General features: G+C 36.1%; 1 protein-coding gene across 1 annotated transcript in view; it reads right to left on the bottom strand.

The window, feature by feature from the left end:
- Positions 1-22605, bottom strand: part of LOC110046791 (AP-3 complex subunit delta-1-like) — a 37139-nt gene extending 14534 nt beyond the window's left edge. Inside the window, exons 1-26 of the mRNA XM_089286694.1 lie at positions 22398-22605; positions 21874-21969; positions 21167-21247; positions 20442-20522; positions 20197-20304; positions 14739-14804; positions 13084-13147; positions 12563-12702; positions 11956-12029; positions 11820-11869; positions 11370-11398; positions 10435-10483; positions 8081-8150; positions 7210-7285; positions 6765-6834; positions 6256-6334; positions 5715-5841; positions 5159-5262; positions 4934-5078; positions 4271-4363; positions 3695-3746; positions 3305-3398; positions 2266-2361; positions 1900-1948; positions 1564-1638; positions 1035-1113 (exon numbers count right to left, since the gene is read on the bottom strand). Of these exons, the coding sequence (XP_089142820.1) occupies positions 1035-1113; positions 1564-1638; positions 1900-1948; positions 2266-2361; positions 3305-3398; positions 3695-3746; positions 4271-4363; positions 4934-5078; positions 5159-5262; positions 5715-5841; positions 6256-6334; positions 6765-6834; positions 7210-7285; positions 8081-8150; positions 10435-10483; positions 11370-11398; positions 11820-11869; positions 11956-12029; positions 12563-12702; positions 13084-13147; positions 14739-14804; positions 20197-20304; positions 20442-20522; positions 21167-21247; positions 21874-21969; positions 22398-22457 (2107 nt within the window). The 5' untranslated portion in view covers positions 22458-22605. The remainder of the gene's footprint in view (positions 1-1034; positions 1114-1563; positions 1639-1899; positions 1949-2265; positions 2362-3304; positions 3399-3694; positions 3747-4270; positions 4364-4933; positions 5079-5158; positions 5263-5714; positions 5842-6255; positions 6335-6764; positions 6835-7209; positions 7286-8080; positions 8151-10434; positions 10484-11369; positions 11399-11819; positions 11870-11955; positions 12030-12562; positions 12703-13083; positions 13148-14738; positions 14805-20196; positions 20305-20441; positions 20523-21166; positions 21248-21873; positions 21970-22397) is intronic.
- Between the last annotated feature and the right edge of the window lie 201 nt (positions 22606-22806).

Genomic DNA, 22806 nt, shown 5'->3' with positions numbered 1-22806 from the left:
ATGGGGCCATTGATCCTCCTCCAAGCCTGTATCTGCCACAACCTCTGCTAACCATTCTTTTACCAAACAAATTTTACCTTAATTAATGCAGATCTAACCATTCAATGACTGACCAGTGCTATTGAGCAGTGCCTTCATTCATGCTGTTTGCTTGTCAATAGTGTGCAAATTATATTTTAAGATTACATTTAATTTAGTTAATTTCAATATCTGCAAATTAAGGTGGCTGCACACAGTTTTCAAGTGCCTATGCCTAATTCACCATTACTTTGAAACCATTTATGCTTCGGCACCTGTCTTTTGCAAGAGTCAAGGTTAACCACAGAAGGGCTTATTCTCGCATTTTGGCTAAGGTATGTGCTGTTGCCATGGCAATGGGGCTGGCTAAACACAAGGCTTAAAATATGGCTTTTGTTTATTTAAAAAATCCAGTTGTTTGATTTTTTCATCATTTTCTCACTACAAATTGACATTAAATCCCTTCTGTCAACACTGTTCTGATAAAATTTTGACACACACGAATTTCGTAATTCGTCATAAATCATTTTCACTGCATGTTCTGTATTATTAAAAATTCCCTATGTCAAAATTCAGATTTTTTGTGATAGATCATTCACATGGTTTCTGAACTATTTTTTTGCCAAATTTCTTGAAATTCTAATGACTGGATTGTTAGAAGTCGGCAAGTTTCTGCAAAAGCAATCAGTCTCAATTTTTCGAGCAACTGTGCATGCGCTGCATTTAACTGGGCTTTTTTTCAGTAACAAAGAAAAAGGTGAAAACTGCTGGGTTCTTTGCATTGTTACCTTTTCTAATATATCTTTGTAATAAAAGACTAAAACCATCAATACACTGTGTTCAAATATAGAGAAAAATAGCACAGATAGTGCGGGTGTTGAGTGAATAAAATGATTGCTGGATGGCTCTATTGACAGCATACTTGTTTTTTCCAATTCTTGTGTGTGCGCTGAATTGCATCAGCAAAAGCTTGCGCAAAAACTGTGTTCTGCCACCTTAACATCTTTATGTAATACCTCCTGACACCTTTAGTGATACAGGTAAGTCAAGGTTAGCCACTGGGATATCATCTACTGTTACATCTTTCTTTTTTGCCTACAGTAGAAATAACCAAAAAATACAATTCACTATAAAATGTTTTTCCTGCTTTTGTTTATTGTCAGGCATGTTGCAAAACGTGTTAGTGAATTGTGTTTGTTTTACACTACAGATGCAGTTTTACAGCTACAGTCATTGTTTTCATTTGTTATGTGGCTGTGTCTCACAAGGACTGAGAACTACAGAATTCAAGAATTTGATGGGCTGAAATCGATATTGACCGCAATCTAAATTTTCCCTTTAGACCAGCATCTAGACCACTCACCGTCATTTGCAAGCAAAATGTCAGCAAGAACAAACTAACTACATCAAACGAATTAAATTTTTCTTGTTTGCCATATAATAACATCTTATCAACTGAACTTAGTTGGTCTGTATGGAAGAAACTCATGACCTTGGACAAGATTCCCCCATACACCCTGTAAACAACTGGGCCCTGGCAGTTACCTTGTGTCCTTCACGGGCTGACATCTTCAAATAATGTGGATTACTTAGCTGCTCTTGTTTTCTCTGCTCACGTCTCTGAAATAGCACAAAAGACAACTTTCATGAGAAACACCAAAACATGATCGACGAAACTGGAAGAACCAACAAAGAAATTACAGCCACATTAAGCATGACATGCTGCATACATGTATGGAAGGACAGACCATCTGATTTGTAACAAGCCTTGGGCTTTTCAATATGAATGTCAAGATGGCCATTCTGTAACACTCAAGAAGGACATGTATGTAATCATAACTTAACTTATAAATAAGCAAAAATTAATTGATACAAGCATACCCTTTTCATTTCTTCCTCATCATCCGACACATGCTTTTGCTTCAGGTCTCTGAAAAGTTAAGAACAATTACTTAATCATTTGATTTCTCCATGCCACATAGATAAGCATCCCAAATCACCTTTGTAACAATAAAACTTTCTGACCAAATAAAATAATGTCAGTTTAATGTTTTTCCAGTGAAAATTCAACAACACCGACAAGGGATGATGTCAGACAAATCAGTCATTAGTATTGATGTATTTTTCTAGCTAACAAGATCCTCATAAGCACTAGCAAGTTCTGCCACTGTACTAACATTAAGTGCTGCCACTGTACATGTACTAACAGGCATCATAACAGGTATAAAAGTAATAGTATATTCATACTTGTGTTCATTTGGAGTGTCAAATATTGTCTCCATCTCCTCTTCCTCCTCCGAACTTTCAGAAGGTGGATCATTAATCCATTTATCAAGGTCAAGTCTAACAATACAGTATAAAACAAATTCACTTTCTACATTTAACCAATATCTATCAAGTATTTCTTACCAAATGAATATAAACAACCCATTTGACGTTGCCATGTAAGACTGTAAGACTGTAAGACCCTCTTAACAGTGTTTGCTAAAAAACAGCTAACCTCCTGCCAATGTGAACTGAGTTTCAGTCTGACAGTAGTCAAACTGTTGGCAACCTATCAGTGATCTGCCAGCAACTGGCAACTAATTGCCTGTCTGTAAGTCACGGACTGAAACAATTCTTGGAAACATTCAGTACTTATTTATAGCTTCCAATCAACAACTAACTCAACAGGAAAAAATCATTTCAAAGAGATACTGTACACTGCACTTTCAAAATTTACTACAGCCATTGCCTATCTTGTTTTGTTTGCTTGTAAAACTTGTCCATATTGGGTATGCCATGATGAAAATTGTGACATACATGGAAGTATTGTAGACTATGGTTTCCCAATACATTATAGGGCTATTCCTTGACTTTCCTAATTTGCTACTGCAAGTTGGATTAAACAAGCCTGTTTTAGTGTACAAACAGGTAGGGTTGAAAGATGTCTATTTACCGTTTTCAACTACAACAGTTTTTGGGTCAAGTTTTGGTCTACTTACCTGTAACTCTGTTAACTAGTTTACTACCAGCTGACTGTCAGTAATGTGTCGGTATTTAATATGTTGGCCAGCAGTTGTTCAACAGGTTAATGACAACCAAAAAATGGGGACCACTGTTCGCTATTACCAAAATTTAAATCTCTAGCAATATTGACGAGTATACATTCTCTACTGAGAGAGGGAAATGATGATGGTACCCACAGCTAAACCATACATACATTATTTAGTATAATAATTATATTTTTGACTTTTATAATATTCAACAAAATGAAGTAAAAAATAACAAATAAGCTTGAACAAACCCCTCAGGAATCTGTACTTTCTTCTGTGCTTTGGCAGCAACTGGATTTAATTCTCCATGAAACAGGGATGATACTTCTTCTGTGCAATCAACTCCTGATTGAAACACAATATTATTATATTAACATTAATATTAATATTAACGCTTAGAGGCTCCAGTTCAAAGGGCAGGATTTGCTAATATCTCCTCTTTTTATATACATGTAATATTGCATAATTTTCCTGAAATATTTAATTCAGTTCATTATATGAAATGATACCATCCTTACCCTCATAACCTCCTTGACAGGATTTCCTGTTCAATGGTTAACTGGTGCTTGATTCTAACATACAATAGTTTCCTTCACATCCCAATGCTATTGAAGTTTACTTACATATAAAATAGTTTTTACCTTTTCCTTGTAACTTGAGGACATACTTGATAAGTTGTAAGACACAGCTTGCCTAAAATGAACAAAAATATAATATAAATTTTTAAATTAAACTAATTCTCAAGCAGAGATTTTCCAAAACTGAACACCTCCTGTTACTGAACATTCTGCCATGATGTTTAACATATGAAATACAAAGGGTATTTTAAAATAAATGCATTTTTGTAAAAAGCCAAAGTTAGTTAAATTTCTAGTTTGGAAAGTACTGTTCATTATCTAAGAAAATGCTCTCAAAGGAGTTACATTGAAAAAGGTGTACATAATTTTGAGGAAAAAAGCAGCATTCAGTAGTTCACTATCAGTGTACATGTAGTGCACCTTTTGTTTCTAGTGTTTGTTTATCTTTGTAAATAATTACAGCTCGGTTTTACTTGATTTGAATGTACAGTTGAATCTCCACTTATGGGGACAAACACTACACGTAGATACATGTAATTGTCTTCTTTAGAGAGGTTTGCCTTTATTAATTAAAAATGCAATAATCATTGTTTTAATTCCATTTTTCATTGGCAAAAAGACATGATAGCTGCAACTTACCCTTTCCTGCACCTCTAGGTCTGCACTCTGTACAAATACAGGTAACTTCTCTACCAGCTTCTCACCAATTGATGTCTTTTCACCATCCTCTTCCTTGAAAACCAAACAAGATCTTAGCATCAATAAATAGACAGTAAAACCTAACTAGGGATCCTTAGATCAAAGCATGAGAACAGGAATGTTCAAAACAATCTCATTCCCAGTCATGTGTCCTTGTTCCTTCCCCTAGATAAGCTAAGAAAAAACTCTTTCTGACTCCTACACTTTCAGACTGACAATAATACTGTTCAGTATTTTAGTTCACTTTTATTGAACATGTAGATGAAGTTATGTGCTGATATACTGTAAAGTATGTTTTATTAATATCTGTTGTTGTTTTTTGTAGTAGGCAACATATATATTGTTTGTTCAGACAAGTGGATTTTATGTTTGGACAATGAAAACCTGGAAAGCACCCGTCCGATGGACGTGAGAAATGAAAAATGTATTTTGCCTTTTCTTAACCATTCATTTGTGGGAAAAAAATTGAAAAAAATAAAAAAAAAACAGTGTAGGTGTATTGAGATAATGTAAGAAATAGTCAATTATTGAATTTAGTAATCGGGAATCCTGTTATAATATTGGACTGGTGGAGTTAGTTTTACTAAAAGGCACTCATATCACCTCTTCCTCCTGCTGCTCACTGGCAAGGATTTTAGCAAATAATTTTGCAATGTTCTGGACATAAACTGCCTGGATGTGGCCTGGAAGTGAGGTGACTTTGGGTTGCAGCATTGCTTCTAATGTGTTGTGGATATCTGGTAAATGCCTGTTGAAGCACAAAAGAAATGTAAGATCATAAATGCAGTGAAACCCTGGCATTGAAATTACTTGTAGCAATTAACTTACTCTGAAAACTCTCCAGAGATCCATGCTGCAGCATAAAGAACTTCACAGACTCTGTTCTTCTCCATTTGCCCAGACATCAAGTCACTGCTATCAAGTAACAAAGACTGAAAAACAAGTTGTTTTAATTTGTAAGTAACATTTAAGCAAAGTCGCCTGTGGGCATGCTATATTTAATTTACAGACTCAAGCCAAATCTGATGGGGTCAAATATGATACAACACAGTAGCATGAGTTCTGTGTAAAATAATAGCTTGTAAAACAACTACCAAACATCTGTGTGCCAAGAGTCGTGTTTTGGTGATATGATTTGCATAATTCAGCCGGGAAAATCAGAGTAAAATTTGTGTAGATCAGGACTTACAATTATTTTGTACTATCCAATAAGGCTGTTTTCAATAATAGCATTAGGGCAAGCACAACAGTTCATACAAACACAGCTGCAAACAAAATATTTTGATCCCTATATTTGCATTTATTACTGGTTATCTGTTCTCTTGTGTTCATACATATCCTTACATCATGAGTTACAAAAAGGTATCAAGTGAGCATATCTTACCAAGCACTGCACAGCATAAGGACGGATTGCCTTGACTCTGATAGTGACGTCCATCATTTGTGAGGCCAAGGGTTTGCCAAGCCTTGTCCCTTCAACTCTTGTTAATTGTATAAGCACATCAATGTACCTACAGGTCAACAAAGACGTTGTAACAACAAATCAATTCATTCATTTGTAGAAGAATCAACTGCGGTAAATGATCTATTAACTTTCTTACTCTGTTAAAAAAATAATATTGACTGTTTATGGTGGTCAATACACTTAGCTACAACTAGCTAGTTCTCATGCATGCCACTTAAACTGAAAGAAAGATTGAAATATTTCAAATAAACACCATAGGCTTAAAAGTCCCAACTGGCAGAAGGCAAAACAGTTGGTTATTTACAAGCATGACCAAGGAGTTTACTGAGAAACAACTCCAGCTTAGTGGTCAGAGTAGGACTTGAACCCAGGACCTCCAGATTTCAAGTCCGGCACCCTAACCACTTGGCCACGCTGCCTCCCTATACACATGTAGTTAACAACATTAACATCACCTTACCATTCAAAGTTCATAACATAGTGATAGTCATTCATGCTGCAGATCTGTATAATCTTGGATACTAGCTCATCACAGTAAGCTATAAATAAAAAGCAAGTCAAAAGTTGTGAAATTAGTAGTCAACAGTGAATGTTCATCCAACGCAGCAAAACCTACAGCACTGTAAGTTATATCACGCAGATGTCTTGGATTGCCAAAAAAAGTGGATGGAATCTACAATACCCAACTAATCTCTTTTACCATGTTACTCACACTATCAACTTTTTATTAAGAAATATCAATTGAAACTAAATGCTTCAATGAAATTATGCAACAAATTACACAGTGAGAAGATATTACTTCTGGCAATAACTCTTCACACTCCAGTTTAAAGCTTGAAACATTGATTCTCCTCGCCAACTGGAAAACATTTTCTCCTAAGTTAGTTCTGAGAATTAAGGGGGTACATCAAAACACTATCTCCTTGTTCCAGACTTCTCTTCACAGCTTGGATCACTCTTCACACTTACTTTGACTGTCAGCCTTGTCTATGTGAACCATTAATTTCTTGATGATGTCCATAATGTTCTTTTTAGAAACCTAAGTGGTAGAAATAAACATCATGTTGGTTGATTTTTTCCTGCTGCTCTGAATGGACCAGAGAATAACTTTTATGTCATTAATTGGTTGACAAAATGCAGTCTAAGTAGAGCCATGATACCAGCTTGTGTGGTTCACAAAGAGAAATGTACAGGACACAACCTAAATGTAAGTTTTATACATTTCGTAAATGATCCCAAATGTTTTATGATTATTTAGTAATATAGTTTTGGCATCTTTGTATGCTTTATAATCTAGATTAAAAGTGTAACAAGAGTCTTTTAGTAATTAGCATTCTGTACAGTTATGACAAAACTACATACAGCACATTTACTTCATGTAGATAGTTAGTCAAACAGTCACATGTTTCCTTACCATTCCAACAATAAGGTCTAAGGCTCTAAGTCTAATTGATTCATCCTTATCATCTAAACATTGAATAACTATGTCTCTGCAAGAGAAGCCATGAATCATCAGTCAAGAGTGCTGCTTTTCAGACTAAGAGTCAACTGTTTCTGTGACCATTCAAATGAAAGCTATTTACCTGAGTGCTTTCATATGGTACTGTTTATTATGCTCTACAAGGTGGTTCTAACTTTTAAGTCTGTGGGTGAAACCCTAGTGTGTGACCATTCAAATAAAAGCTATTCAGCAGTCCTTTCATGTTGTACTGTTTGTCATGCTGTACAAGGTGGTTCTAATGTTTTCACTCTGTGGATGAAACCTTACTGTGTGACCATTCAAATGAAAGCTATTTACTAGTGCTTTCATGTACTGATTATTATGCTGAACTAGGTGATTTTAACTCTTAAGCATGAGTATGAAACCCTAGATGTGTCAAGTATTGAAAGCTATTGAGCACAGCACTTTATTATTTATTCCACCAAAGAAAATTGTTCGACTAGCTTCTAAGTCTGTGGATTAACCAATTAAATGAAAGCAATTTTTGAATTTAATTTTAATTTGTATGCTGTTAATTGTGGGTAACATTTCATAATGGTGTTTTATTTTTCAATAGTGTCCTCACTTAGTGAGAAACAACTAAATATCAATCTGACACTCAACAAAATTATTTATTACCATTAACTGACCAGTATTTTTGCATTACACTACAGTTTTAAAAAGGTACACGTACCTAGTACCTGTTAGGATTGGGATTTTGCTGTCAAGTTTGTGACACATGTATAATGCATACCTGTATTCACTATTTTGACTGTACTGTCAGTGTACATTCAAGTCTACTTACTTGTGCACTTGCACTGCTTTAGGATTTACAGCCAGGATCTTTGACATGGCAAGCAATCCAAGGTATTTCACTACAAATAAAGTAATAATTATCTTGCAATAAGTTAATAAGTATAATTTAATCCAGCCATTTGAAGATGCTAGTGGATATCAGCATAAAATGTGAGCCAGATAACCTGTATTACTAAAACTACATGTAGCACATGCTTGTGTACAAATCCTTGCAAAGGTAATGCAATAAACATCGACTATGGAATTAAATACAGTGTGTTATGTTGAAATTCATGGGCTGGTACAGCATGATTGCCTTTACATGACAAAATAATTAATTTAACAGTTATAATCCAAGAGCCAGGATACAATAATGAATCCTGATTGGTTCTTAGCAAGGTTCGGATTTTACTATTTCTGTTCCAGTTCTGTAAAGTACTAGCCAAGTCCTTGATACACATCTCTACAGCTGGTCACATCTCTACAGCTGGTCTCTAGCTTTTGCCTTCTTTAAGGTGGCCGAACACAGTTTTCAAGAGCCTCTGCCTAATTCACCATTACTTTGAAGCTATTTATGCTTTGGCACCCGTTTTTTGCAAGAGTCAAGGTTAACCACAGAAGGGTTTATTCTCACATTTTGGCTAAGGCGAGTGCTGTTGCCATGGCAATGGGGCTGGTTAAAAACAAGGCTTAAAAAATGGTTTTTGTTTATTTAAAAAAAATTCAGTCGTTAGATTTTTTTCATCATTTGCCCACTATGAATTGACATTAAATCCCTTCTGTCAACACTGTTCTAATAAAATTTTGACATAGGCGACTTTCGTAATTCGCCATAAATCGTTTTCACTGCATGTTCTGTATTATTAAAAATTCCCTACGTCAAAATTCAGATTTTTTGCGATAGATCATTTGCGTGGTTTCTGAATTATTTTTTTGCCAAATTTCTTGAAATTCTATCGACTGGATCGTTAGAAATCGGCAAGTTTCTGCAAAAGCAATCGGTCTCAATTTTTCGAGCAACTGCGCATGCGCTGCATTTAACCGGGTTCTTTTGGTAACAAAGAAAAAGCCGAGAATTGCTGGGTTCTTTGCATCGTTACCTTTTCTAACATAGCTTTGTAATATAAGACTAAAGGCATCAATACACTGCGTTCAATAATGGAGAAAAATACCGCATATAGTGTGGGTGGTGAGTAAATAAAATGATCGCTCTATTGAAGGCATGTTTGTTTTTCAATCCTTGTGCACACGCTGAATTGCATCAGCAAAAGCGCGCACGAAAACTGTGTTCGGCCACCTTAAATTCAAGTCAACTTACTTTGCTCATGCTACTGATTGACTAAAACAGGGAAAGAGAGGAGAAATGCAGGTGGGTTCTGCATCAACACTCTAATCAGGCTTTTAGCCAGATGGGCGTCCAGGCGTCCTGTGGATGGCCACTTATCAAAGAAAATCATGTCATTTTTCATATGTTGCTTTATAAATTGTTCATTTGAGTAGGCCCTATAGCACATTTTAGATGGCCACTTTTCAAAACCTGGCTAAAAACCTGACTTTAATAGTGTACCAGATAAAAGTCTAAACGACTCAGGTACAAAGCCTGATAAGGTAAGCTACTTACACCTAAATTTTAATAAACTTTGAAAAATTAATGTCATTTAATGCCTTAACCCATTGATACCTAGAGGTTTTTAGCAAAAATGCATTTTTTGGACATTTTTGACATTTTCTGCATGGATATGAGCTAAATTAGCTCCATTCTACTCAAAAAGGAATTTGCAGCATGACGGTGTGCCTTTCTTTCCACTAGCATCACCTTTTATGTAATTTTTGCTTGGGTATATGCACAAATCAAAATGTTGGGATGGGATTTAAGTGACCTATGTCTTAAGGCTATAAATTATTTGGTTTTTTATTTTTTATTATTATTTTTTTTTTACCTTTCCTTTTTTGCCTTTTCTTATTGTTTTGCTGCAGTTGCTGACCCTCTCTACTGGGCTTGCTTCCAGATCAAGAATTCTCAAGAAAACATCATTGAGACTGGAAATTCTAACCAAGGGGTAGCCAAGTGAGGTTGAGGAAAATTTTGCTCCATGTTTTTCACTCAAATTTCAAAGCATTTTTGTGCACATTTCACACTTAACTGACCAAATCACTCTGATCTGGGGTGTCATTAGAAAGATCTTTTCTTGGTGCAAACTTGAGTATAAGTGATACCAAATTTGGTGAAAGGCGATGGCGTCAGAAGTGGAACAAAGGCCAATGCCTGTCACGGTTGGTTATGGCCAACACAGGTGTCAATGAGTTAAGGTGATACAAAATTGAATAAGAATCAAAATAAAACCATGACCAAAAGTATCTTACAATTTTGATCAGAATCTTCAATCAAAATCCGTAACTTGCTTACACAAAGCTAAAGGAAAGAAGGAAAACATAATACAGATAATTTATTATTGAAAGGCCAAATTTCATGATCTCTAAGTAACTTACCAACTAAAATGTCAATCTACAGCAGGTTTCGACTTTCAGGAAAAAACCTTGGGCCAGCTGGCCCCCAGTTTTCAGACTTAGTCGCTGGCACAAGTATTTCAGTGAAAACTGTGAAAAATAGTTGCCAGTGAAAAAAAAATTGGTTGCATTGGCAACCCCAGTGGCTGCAACAACGAGCTCTGTACAGTCTGTAGTATTTCTCAAAGGAACAAGACATTTGTCATTGTTTTGGTCACTGTTTTGTAAAGGCAGTAGGGACTCAGGACTGTGTTCCACCCTGCAAATAACAATACTAGAAGCCCACTAAATCAGCCTCATTAACCATTTTGCCACGCAAGAGCACTTATGAGCTTGTAATGTCACTATTTGATTCAAATCTGGTCGATTTTGATGAAACTTTTGCAGCAAAATGATCTTGTAAAGATCTACTCGTTGAAAGCATAAAATTGTGACCCCCCTTTCACATGATATAGTTCACCAATAATAATTATGCAGCCCCTAGTGCATTTGTTATTAACCTATTCATTGCAAGCTGGAAAATAAGGTATAGTTTAGGGTATACCTAATATTTATAAAGATTTTGACTTTTTGAACTTTTTCCTTCTCTCCTTTCAAACCATGGTTAGTCAAAACTATCACTTTCTTAGAGGCTGTTGATACGATTTTTGGAATACACAGATCAATAGCTTTCAAATGGTATATCATACATGGGTATAGGGGGTCAATTAGTTTAAAGTGAAAATTAAAATTCCTGGAAAATTTAGGGCTCAAAGGGTAAATGAAGAAAAGATTAAAATAATGTAACCCACCTGAATTGATGGATTGTGTTGAGGCAATCCTAGAACAACAAGAAAATTATTTTTCAACTGTGGATTACTTTAAAAGCTTATTTGACTCACTAATAGAACTTGAATCAATTTTCAAGAGCACGCAGGGAGTTAAAGGACTTATAAACAAATATTTACTAATGTGTAGTTGTAAGAAATAATCATTCTACACCCATCCCAAGAGAGGTTATTGGAAGTACCAAGGGGAGAAGGGTTTGAACAGCCAAAGATTTAAAGGAAAGCAGAAAATCTGGAGGGGAGGGAGGGAGGGTGTTAAACAAAAAAAAACCCTCTGTGGTAGGGTGAGGAAGTTTTCCTGGAATGGCACAATAGTTTTGTAATCAATAAGCAGGAACACTTGAGAAATAAAGTTATTAAACTTTATAATCTACTTAGTAGAAAGGACATATACATTAATAAAATGCTTTTTACCTGATACAACTGTGTTGATACACTCATATAATAATGACATGGCTGAAGTACTGCAAGAATAAAAATACCAAGTTATTATGTGATGCTGTATTCTTGTTTAGTCAAGTGACTCATGTAACAGGTGTGTATTTTTCACCTGTGGATGAGATTCGTCAGAGGTTCCAGTAATTTCTTTCCTAATCTTGGCTCCAGAGGACAAAGGGCTCCAAACTGTGAAATAGAATTGATAATTTATACATGTACTGTTTATAACACTAAAATATATATTATAAATGATTTTCGATTACTAAATGATGACTGGGAAATGTTCTCAGTGTGTAAATAGTATATGTAAGAACAATTTTGATTCTGTAGCATTACTGCTAAGCACTGGCTGTTGGTTACATTAGCTGACCCAGAAAGAGGACATCATCCACAGGAACAAATGACAGCACTTTTGAGGTTACACAGTGAGGTTCATACTACATGTATTTTAAATGATATTGTCTACATGTAGCTGAAAACGTTCAAATTAATTCCAGACTTACAGTATACAGTATTGCCTGAGATAAATGTAAACTAAAAGACTATTTTGGAGCTGCAGTTACTGGCAGTGTCCCTTTTCTTCGAATCCAAAATGTGTAAGTACAAAGCCTTTTAGCCAGCTCAAAGTAATTCTCTTCCTTGGGCCTTTTTTCTTGACCATGGCCCTAATTTTGACTTATTTGGGACTAGATAATTAGCATTCAATGGCTGTCACTTACGAGCTTAATTATCTTGATTAACATCCAGTTGTTTGTAGAACTTGTCATTAGTTTGAAAAACAATGGTGCCAGTGATAAGTAGTTCTTTGGGTTTTTACGAGCCAGCTCACAGATCACATTCACTGCCGCTGACTGCACACCTATCAATGATAAACAAAGACAATTACTTGAGGCACAGAAAAGAAAGCTGATCCTGCTGTTATGAAAAGTGCACTGAGAAACATGACATCTTTCCTTAGAGTGACAAAAGAAATCATGGATGATGTCACAACAACTAGGCAGAGATAGCTCTCCTACTCACTACATTGTGGCTGGTAAACACAGACGGAGTTTACCCCCAGTAGCATTACAATACTGTGTTCTTGATTTTATTAACACCTAAGCGTAGCTCTCCAATAAATTTCTCCACACAAAATGTTCTCCACCCTTCACAATGATGTCCTGAGACAAGTGAACAAGTCGACACTTGTCATATCAGATCAAAATTGTAATTGTAATCATAGTATATTTTATCTTATAACCTGGTTCTCCATCTTCAAGTTTTTCCTTCAGTCTTGGGAAGGCTGGTCTCAGTGCTTCAGGGAACTGCAATATTTCACCATATCACAAACTAATTATTAATTAAGTACTATTAAATGCATAAATCTTAGAACTACTTCTCCCTGCCATGATAGGAGATTGCTGACTAGCAACCAAAAACTTTTTGCACATAACTATGTTTTCCAAACATGGCCTACTAAATGCTAGAAACACTTCCTTATAACTAAATACTGTTGAAGCCCACTAATTTGTCCTCCGTTAATTTCATACTCCTCACCATTTCCAAATCAAATCTATTTCCCTTAGATTTGCCCTTTGTTCAGGGTTTTACCATTGACTATTTCAAACTCTCTAATTTTGCACTCCCAGCTATTTTGAACTAATTTTTGCTTCTCTTCGGTTAAAATCAACCCCTATTTATTTCAAACTCCAATCTCTGATGGTAAAGGTTAGTTAAAAGATAAGCATCAGGCCAGGTCAGAACAGTGCAAAAATACTACAGATTAACTTTTGGTCACTTTTTGATCTTGTATTTGTAAAAAATAGTAAAAAATAATTTGGCCAGTATTCTTTTACATTACAAGGCATCGCTTGGTTAATAGAACTATGTCTTATGAACTGCCTTAAATGTCAAATTTTTAACTTAATGTTACTTCAAATAACAGCCGCATATAATTAAACCCTTAATAAACCCTTATATTGTGTTACTTGATTACACCTTAATATTTAACAATTATTCCATGAAACCGCGTTGGATATGAAGTGATAAATAACCAACGAGCGCGTAGCGCGAGTTGGTTATGATCACTTCATATCCAACAAGGTCGAATGGAATAATTGTTTTAGTATATTCTTAATCGGGTTTTTGCCGCCGATTTTTATTTCAACAATTTTACAGAGCGGAAAATTTTTAAACTTGGCGCACTGTTTTCCATATCAGGTAAAACTCCGACTAATGGCTCATAGTCGGAGTTTTTGAGCCAATCAGAGAGCTAGAAATGCAATAGTCGGAGCTGAGAATATACTAAAAGTTATTATTCCCACATGTAAGACTAACTAAGTTATTTTGATTTGAAACCCTGCTCCTTGAAACTGCTTTTGTTTTCATGATTTTAAACAATTATTTGTTCAAAAAAAGATAATTCCTAGATATCAAAATAATATTACAAATTATTACTACATTAATTGATATACAAAAAAACTGTTTATATAAGAGTGACAAATGCTCATGTCCTAAAAAGACAGATCAGAACCTAGGGAGCATTAGGTAGAGTCTGCTTACAAGCCAAGTGGCCCATCAAGCCAGAGCTTATCCCAGTTTCTGAAGCATGAAGTGACTAGGAGTATTTCTACTCCCCCCTGGATGGGATGCTAGTTACCAGCATTAAGTTTGCTGGTACCAATTTAGACACCTGGGTGAAAGAAGGCACTGTAAGAGTAAAGTGTCTTGCCCAAGAACACAATGCAATGTCCCCAACCAGGGCTCGAGCCCTGACCGCTTGATCTGGAGACCAGTACTCTCACTGTGAGGCCACTGCACCTCCCAACAGGGAGTATTAATACTATGGAATTTGTAAATGCTATGGATTCTGGATCACAACATGTGCTGGTGATGACAACCAACAAATGTCCTTACCTTAAGAAATATTTTATACATAAGCAACACTGCTCTTTTTCTGATGTAAGGTTTCGTTGAGACAAGCTGAAGAACAAAATCACAACCAAAACAAATGCAGATTACTTTGTGGAAACAATGACTCCATTTTGTTAATCATTAGCAATTAGAAATTCAATCGAACTCATACTAAAAACAACAAGAAGAAAGCAAGCATAATAAGACTTTTTCATAGGAAATAATTCACCATTCAACGTTCATTCTCTTGTCAGAGTCACTAAATGTCACAACCTTGGTCATTTGTTATTCAAATTTTCTATTTGTAATCTATTTTTAAAATGAAATAACACTTTCTTTTAAGTTTTATTTTCCACTGGCTGAGTAGAACAAAATATTTCGTGGAAAATGTTTTTCACACACTGCTGGGGCCTGGTGCTAATTAAGGTCATGTGATGTGTAAGGCAGTCAGTTGTTCTTGTAGCTGTCTGCCTTAGTCTGTCCTTCCCACCCTCTCACCCTTTAGAATTGTTAGTCTTTTTCAGCACTTCTTTTGAGATTGTAACTGTATCATCGTAGACTAGTTCTATCTTTTTTGCTCAAGACCATGTAAAAACTATGTTCAATGGAGGTATTTTGAGAATAAAGGTTGGGCTTGCTGCAGTCGACTTGAAATGGCTCCCAGTGGTGCCTGAGGAACAGAGTACACAAACAATTTTCTGCTTGTGAGTCAGAAATAATATTACAACATTGTGATCAACATCGTTTCCTTCACACATCATTGAAAAAACCTTCAAGCGGTATCTTAACAAGCCTTCTGATCAAAAAAGCCGCAACGTTAATGATGAAAACAATATACGCTATTTTAAGCTTCCTTTTATCGGCCAGTACTCTAGAATAACGGAACTCAAACTACGGCAATTACTTAAACGTTTTTGTGAAACGGATCTTAATATCAAATTAGTTTTTACTTCTTTCAAAATCAAGAATATGTTCAGTTTTAAAGATCGTACTCCTGATGCTCTAAAATCCATGGTAGTTTATCAATTTACTTGTGCGGGATGTAATTCCTGTTATATTGGTGAAACCAGTCGCCATTTTTCTACCAGGATTAAAGAACATACAGTAAGCGATAAAAACTTGCATATTTTTAAACATCTTTCTCAATTTTCTTCATGCAGGGGCATGTACACACCTTCTTGTTTTCGCATCTTAGACTCAGCGAATAGCTCTATTGATCTTAAACTTAAAGAAGCCTTTTATATTAGTAAGAACAAACCTGACCTTAACAAACAGTTACATCACTTCAACACCTTTTTAACTCTGTAATTTCCGTTTCCACTGTTTTGTAATGCATATTGTAAATAATTTATTCATATTTTGTAGTATATAACTTGTGTCACGTATCATTAGTCACTCTATTAAACTGAAGATGGCATAAGCATGCCGAAACATGTCTTTAAAAACTGTTGTACGTTTTATGCAATATTGTGACAAGAATCGCAACAAATTTATCAGTGACTAGAAATACCATACTTATAACATAAAACAAGTATTCAAAGAGAGGTTGAAAAAAAAAAAAACAAAAAAAACAAACATAAACAGTCCAGTTATTTGCATTTCAAAAAGGCTTATAATTTGAAAAAGAAATCACTTATTAATATTTTACTCATTAACAAAGTATAATTAATCTTTCTCTATTACATATACATTTCGCCGATAAAAGTAAAATATAAAACTTTAAGGTAAAAAGCTGTTAAAATTATGAGTCTTAAGTAACGTTTTCGATCTGTTTGGTCATCATCAGAGTGAAATAATCTGCATATGCTCAGTGTTCTTATAGTTCAGGTAAGGCCAGTTATGTAATACCTGTTCCCATGGGGAACAAGGTGAGGTCCAGTGATTGCACTTGTTTGTTTAGTTCTGGACGGAAGCGTGCGATGTAGAATGCTTCTTTTATTCTCCTTTTTAACCATGAATGGGCAGTGGTTAAAACTTCCCACTTGAACTTGTAGTTGGGGTGTTTTCTGATGTGCTTGGCTGGCTCTGACTGCTTATTAACATCTGAATGTTCATTAATACGAACCTCGAGGTTGCATGCTGTTTTGCCAATGTATGTTTCTCCACAAGTACACTTGCCTTTGTAAATAACGTGTGACGCGTGTGTGTTTTTGTCTTTTAACTTGAAGATTGATTCCATCTTGCGTGTTTGCCACATGATAAAGAAGTTGAACCTCCATTTGGTGTATGTGCTAAGTTTCTTTAAGAATTTTCTACTTTCTACTTCATTTGTTCTGCAGAAAGAGAGATGGATTCCGAGTTTAGGTCTTTCATTGAACCGGTGGACAGGAATTCTTGTTAAAAACAATAATTCCTGTCCACTGGTTCGATGAAAGAACAAATGAAGAAGAAAGTAGAAAATTCTTAAAGAAACTTAACATGTACACCAAATGGAGGTCCAACTTCTTTATCATGAAGCAAACACGCAAGATGGAATCAATCTTCAAGTTAAAAGACAAAAACACACACCCGTCACACGTTATTTACAAAGGCAAGTGTACTTGTGGACAAACATACACTGGCCAAACAGCATGCAACCTTGAGGTTCGTATTAATGAACATTCAGATGTTAATAAGCAGTCGGAGCCGGCCAAGCACATCAGAAAACACCCCAACCACAAGTTCACGTGGGAAGTTTTAACCACTGCCCATTCATGGTTAAAAAGGAGAATAAAAGAAGTGTTCTACATCGCACGCTTCCGTCCAGAACTAAACAAACAAGTGCAATCACTGGACCTCACCTTGTTCCCCATGGGAACAAGTATTACATAACTGGCCTTACCTGAACTATAAGAACACTGAGTGTATGCAGATTATTTCACTCTGATGATGATCAAACAGATCGAAAACGTTAAGACTCATAATTTTAACAGCTTTTTACCTTAAAGTTTTATATTTTACTTTCTCTATTAGTTTAATGCAATGTGGGGGCAAATTTAAAGTGGATCTAAATTCCTTTGACAAACCTTTTAAACTAATTAACCACGCGGCCATGGGCCGAGCGCGGTTCATGTTCTACCCGCGTTTTTTTTTTTTTTCTGTCGGCGACCAGATGCAGACCTCCACTCGGCCAACTTTGAATTATGCAATCGGTAATGTTTACTCGCCAAACCTTGTTTCTTCAGGGTCAACAAAAATCTCAGATTACAAAGTCACGCCGAACTCACGCTTTGCAAAAAAATCTCTTCAAAACCCTGACTTCGAAGCAATATATCACTTTAGCGTTAATAGCCACCTCATATCAGCAGTAGTAAAATCTATTCCTTAACAATCTAGCTTTATCATATTTAAAATTTCAACGAAACCGAACAAAACCAGGACCAATAGACTGTTCACAGTCCCCTATTTTTCCGTGAGATCGTAGATGTCGATCGGTGAGCTCGACGGGCCGCCATCTTGGTCTCTTGATGCGAGCGATACTGGAGAGAGTACAAAATGCCCGTTGGTAGGGATGGTTGAGGGCACAGCTGGCAGAAAAATAGGGAGACTGTAACAGCTTCACTCTGTCTCGTGTTCAAGGGGCGCTGTCGCCAGTTTGGTGCCTCTGTTAATCAAATCAATTAATAATCTCCTCCCCTGAGAAAAAACCTGTCAAATCAAGGATGATGATATGAATACATGTTACTATACTGTGTTGTGAATTTCGAAACATTTTGAAGGTTTACCAAGTTGAGTCGAATGAACGCAGGATGGAAGAACTCTTCTCTGACTCCAAAAAAAGCGGCAAAGCCCGCGGAGAATTCCAATTATTCAGATGCGTGCCGTCTTTGTGGCATTAATTGTAAAATTTCAGTCGGAAATAAGAACAACCAACGGAGCTTTTAGCCATTTCCTTCGCCAAAACGAAACTTTGATATATTAAACTCTTGCCAAAACCAGTTGGAAGAACCGCCAAAACATCTTTTCCTTCGGGTAAACGAGAAACAGACTCCTTTTGCTCACGCTTTAACACCAATCCTCCAAGACAAGAAGCAGACAGACGATCAAAATCAAAACATTCTCCAGAAAATTCTCTTGAAATCAAAGGCATTTTGGCCTGAGCTGTGAAGTTATGTATGTCACTTTCTGTCACTCAAGTTGTCAACACTCTGCTACGCTCTAATGAACTCTATTGTCCCTTTGACCAATCAGGTGTTGCCGTTGCTGGAGCAACTAACACAGCGAACACGAGACAGAGGGAAGCTGTTACAGTCTCCCTGTTTTTTCCGCATCATCACCCCCACGCTATTAACCCTAGCGCCACTAACCACGGGCATTTTGTACTCTCCCCAGTTTTGCTCGCATCAAGAGACCAAGATGGCGGCTTATCGAACTCGACGATCGACATTTACGATCTCATGGAAAAATAGGGGACTGTGAACAGTCGACAGAACCAAATATAATTATACTTTGTTTGTCACCTCGCTTCATTGCTTGAGTCAACAAAGGAAGCGACGGTCGCCCATACCCACCGAAACACATGAACAGAACACAAACCAACGTTTCGGTCAAAAAAATCCAGGATTATTGCCTGAGAGCTGAAAATTGAAGAGGAACATCTTTTTTTGAACTTTCTCAGGTTATTTAGACATAAAAATGACCTTGATGGGCTCCAAAAGAGAACGAAACAAAAAACAGAACGACACAGTGAGAAGAGCTGATAATATATTCAATTTGTTCACTGCATGGCCTTCGTTACGTTCAAGTTAAAAAAAGCTTACTTCTGGATAATCTCAGCCTTACAGGCCAACAACTGGTCCCAAATTACTTTCTGTATCATTACAAATGTCCTGACATCCATCTCCAAAAGATTTGGCCGCAATTTTTGAGCAAATAAACATTTCGCCGACGGCAATCACTATTACAGTGGCTTGCATACTAATTCGCTAACTTTACAAAACCCTCCCAAGGGGGGATATGACGAAAAGAGCTGAAAAATGATGGCCGGAAATAGGGTAATTTTCTCAGCTTCCAGTGTGCCACATTTGCTGGAAAGAGGTTCAAACCGATTTCTTTTTCCTTTTTTTTTCTTCCGGTCACTCAAGATCCCATGTTATGACATGTGCTGGAAGTCATTACGTCATCAGAGATTTCATAACGGCTACGACTGATGGTGCAATGATACAGTTTGTGTTGATCAAGTGATGTGGTGTCTACAGTAGTCAATGAATCATCAAGGACTGCTTTGGAATGTGCACTGCATTGCGACTGTAGTGTTAAGAAAACAGTTTAATTTTAAAAGTGCGGTTATAAGATCTGAAAGATCTTCTTGTTTTGAAACAATTAAAACAATTTTAAAAAATAAACTAAAGGTAGTTTTTATGAAGCCTATAATTAATTTATTTTAGATAAAAAAGGTCATATCAGATCACTTTAGGTAGCAATTGATTTCAAAGTCACGGGGATCCCACTTCATGTATAATTGCATCATTGTGACACTCACCAATGACATAACATCATTAGCTAAATCCCTTGCCAAATCTGGAGTAACAAAGCAAGCAAACCCTGATAATGAAACACCAGCATCATACATGTTCATGCTACACAGGTCCTGAGGAACAATAATAACAAAAATTAATTTTATTATCATTTGTCCAATATACAACATGGACAGTCAGTGGTGACCCAACAGTAAATAAATGTACACGCGAATAATGACACAATGTTCGATAAAGAATTATTACACACCTTTCTAATCATATTTGTTGTCAACATGAGAATATCCAAATCTTCATGAAATGATTGTGATGCTGCCAGATAACCAATTCTCTGTTTAAAAGACAACAACGGACAATGTGACTTGCAAATATCAAGCATTGATAACCATCCAGGAATAATAAACAAAGTTCTATAAAATTATAGATCCTATGTTACATGTGTATATTTCAGTTATGTGAGAACAGGCAAGTTTTTGATAATCCACTGCTCCTGTTCCTCTCTTCTTCAGGAATTGGTGGGTAAAGTACACATTCATATAATTGTCAGTGATATCCTGAAACTGTACGACATGTTTGCCTGATCACGACTACCTGGCTACACCACAGTAGTGTAGTTGATAAGGTACCAGACTGCAGAGTGCATGGCTGTGGATATTAAACCCAGCTGAACAACTCGCCAAATAGTAAGGTGTCTGAACTGATATGGCAAATGTAAATGCATATACAAATACCTGAGAAGTTTCTTGCCATAAAACATGACATAACAACAATGTAAGATTAGGTTCAAACTTTGAAGCCTTATATACTAACAGCCAGAACACCATAGCTCCATAGAAATTTCCTAGTTATAGTTAGGGAATATGTCACCTGTTGATGTACAGAGGCTTTTCAACTGTGCATACATACATGTACATGTGGAATTACAATTTAATTCCCATACTAATATTAAATGGGATGTCAAATTTAATTTGTTACCTTGAATGTAAACTTTGAAGAGCTCATGACTTCTATGATGTTGAATGCAGCCCAGCTGATGTCATAGCCCAGCATTTGAAGCTAGTGGTTTATACAATGATTTAAAAAAACAAACATATCAGTACAGTATAGCGGTATCAGTCCGGCATAGTGGTGTTTTAATAAATCAGGGTATAATATTGAGCCTCCTGTAATAGGTCATAATAAGAATGAAAGGGATTAAACTTAAACTAGCAGCTGGTTCTGTCCCGTTTTCTTGTTTAATCTTGTATCCCTTTAAAGGGCCTTAAAGAGCCTAAAGGCCTTATGTGTCCGATGGCGCGATGAGAACTGATTATGATGACGAAAGAGCCTAAAAGGGCCAGTGAGTAAATGCAAAAAAATTTTGAACTTTCCACTAGAATAGTTTTAGATAATTGTTCTATTAAATGTTGTAGTTCAGTGGACAGGCATGAGAAGACAGTGCATTGAAATTTCATAAGTGTTAGCCCTCTAATAGAGCAGATCAGCTGTAAATGTTTCACTTGCTGGGTGATGCAGGATTGCAGTTTCTTAAGAAACTAATAGCTCTAGTTTTTGGTTAATAAAGGGATATCATCAACTTTGGTGCTTTTAAATTAAGAGCCTACATAACACTCAAAGAAACATTCATTACTAGGGAAATTATTAGCATTTGAAGCCATACATTTAAGGGTAAATATACTTACATAAGTGAGTTTGGAGACTGCATTGGCCTTTACAGCAGCATTTTCCTGTCTAAGCTCCTGTTTTATTTCATCTAGACAGGTTGCAATGTATTTAGCCTGTCATGTAATACAACAGGAATTATTAGTTTCAATTTAGTGTAATGATTCAAAAGTGAAGTTTGATTTAGTTGAAACAAGTTTGCAACAACTTAATACTCTATTTAAAACTCACACATGGCTAACAATTATAATAAATCTTGTTTAGTTCCAAGGAAACGTAATAACCCATTTACCAGGTCAATTTTACAGCGAACAAATAGACAAGCATTTCAATTCATTTCATTTATCAACAAAAAAATCTAAATAATAAGCATCAAAAATACATAACCGAGCTTTTTAATGTACGGGTTAAGCACACATTTTCACATAACAGAGATCAAAATAAACTGAATGATATGTTTGTCTATGCCACGTCGTCCATATAATTGACCGTAACAAATATGCTCATGTGATGAGGGGAAATCGTATAACCTAGTTCTATGTACCTCATTGCTTTTGTTGTTCCTGATGCCACGGACAAGATCCGTAAGATTCTTCTCAAACATTATGGATGATAGTCCTCTTCAAAGCCACACAAAGGGCAATATTGATTAAATTCCTCCACAAAGTACTTTTTCTACGGCATTTTCCAAAACGAAAACCGATCCTCCCCCGATGCTTCTAAGATGGCGGAAAAAGCTTGCTATGAACTCTGGGTAATAATTTCTTAGAAACGATGGTTATTTGTGACCAGGGAGGGGTAACACGGGAGAAGGTTCAAGCCCTAGCCAGCCGGATAAATGATCGAACGGCATTGTCAGGCCTTGTCAGCCAAGACGAGCATATTTAACTCAAAGTATTATCGCTGAAGATTACTTTAAAGTATTTTTGTACACCCAATTTGTTTCAAAGATT

This window comes from Orbicella faveolata, unplaced genomic scaffold (assembly GCF_042242905.1).
Source record: "Orbicella faveolata isolate gen_17 unplaced genomic scaffold, um_ofav_v1 contig_14, whole genome shotgun sequence".
Taxonomy (NCBI): domain Eukaryota; kingdom Metazoa; phylum Cnidaria; class Anthozoa; order Scleractinia; family Merulinidae; genus Orbicella; species Orbicella faveolata.
This window is presented reverse-complemented; position numbering and strand designations above follow the sequence as displayed.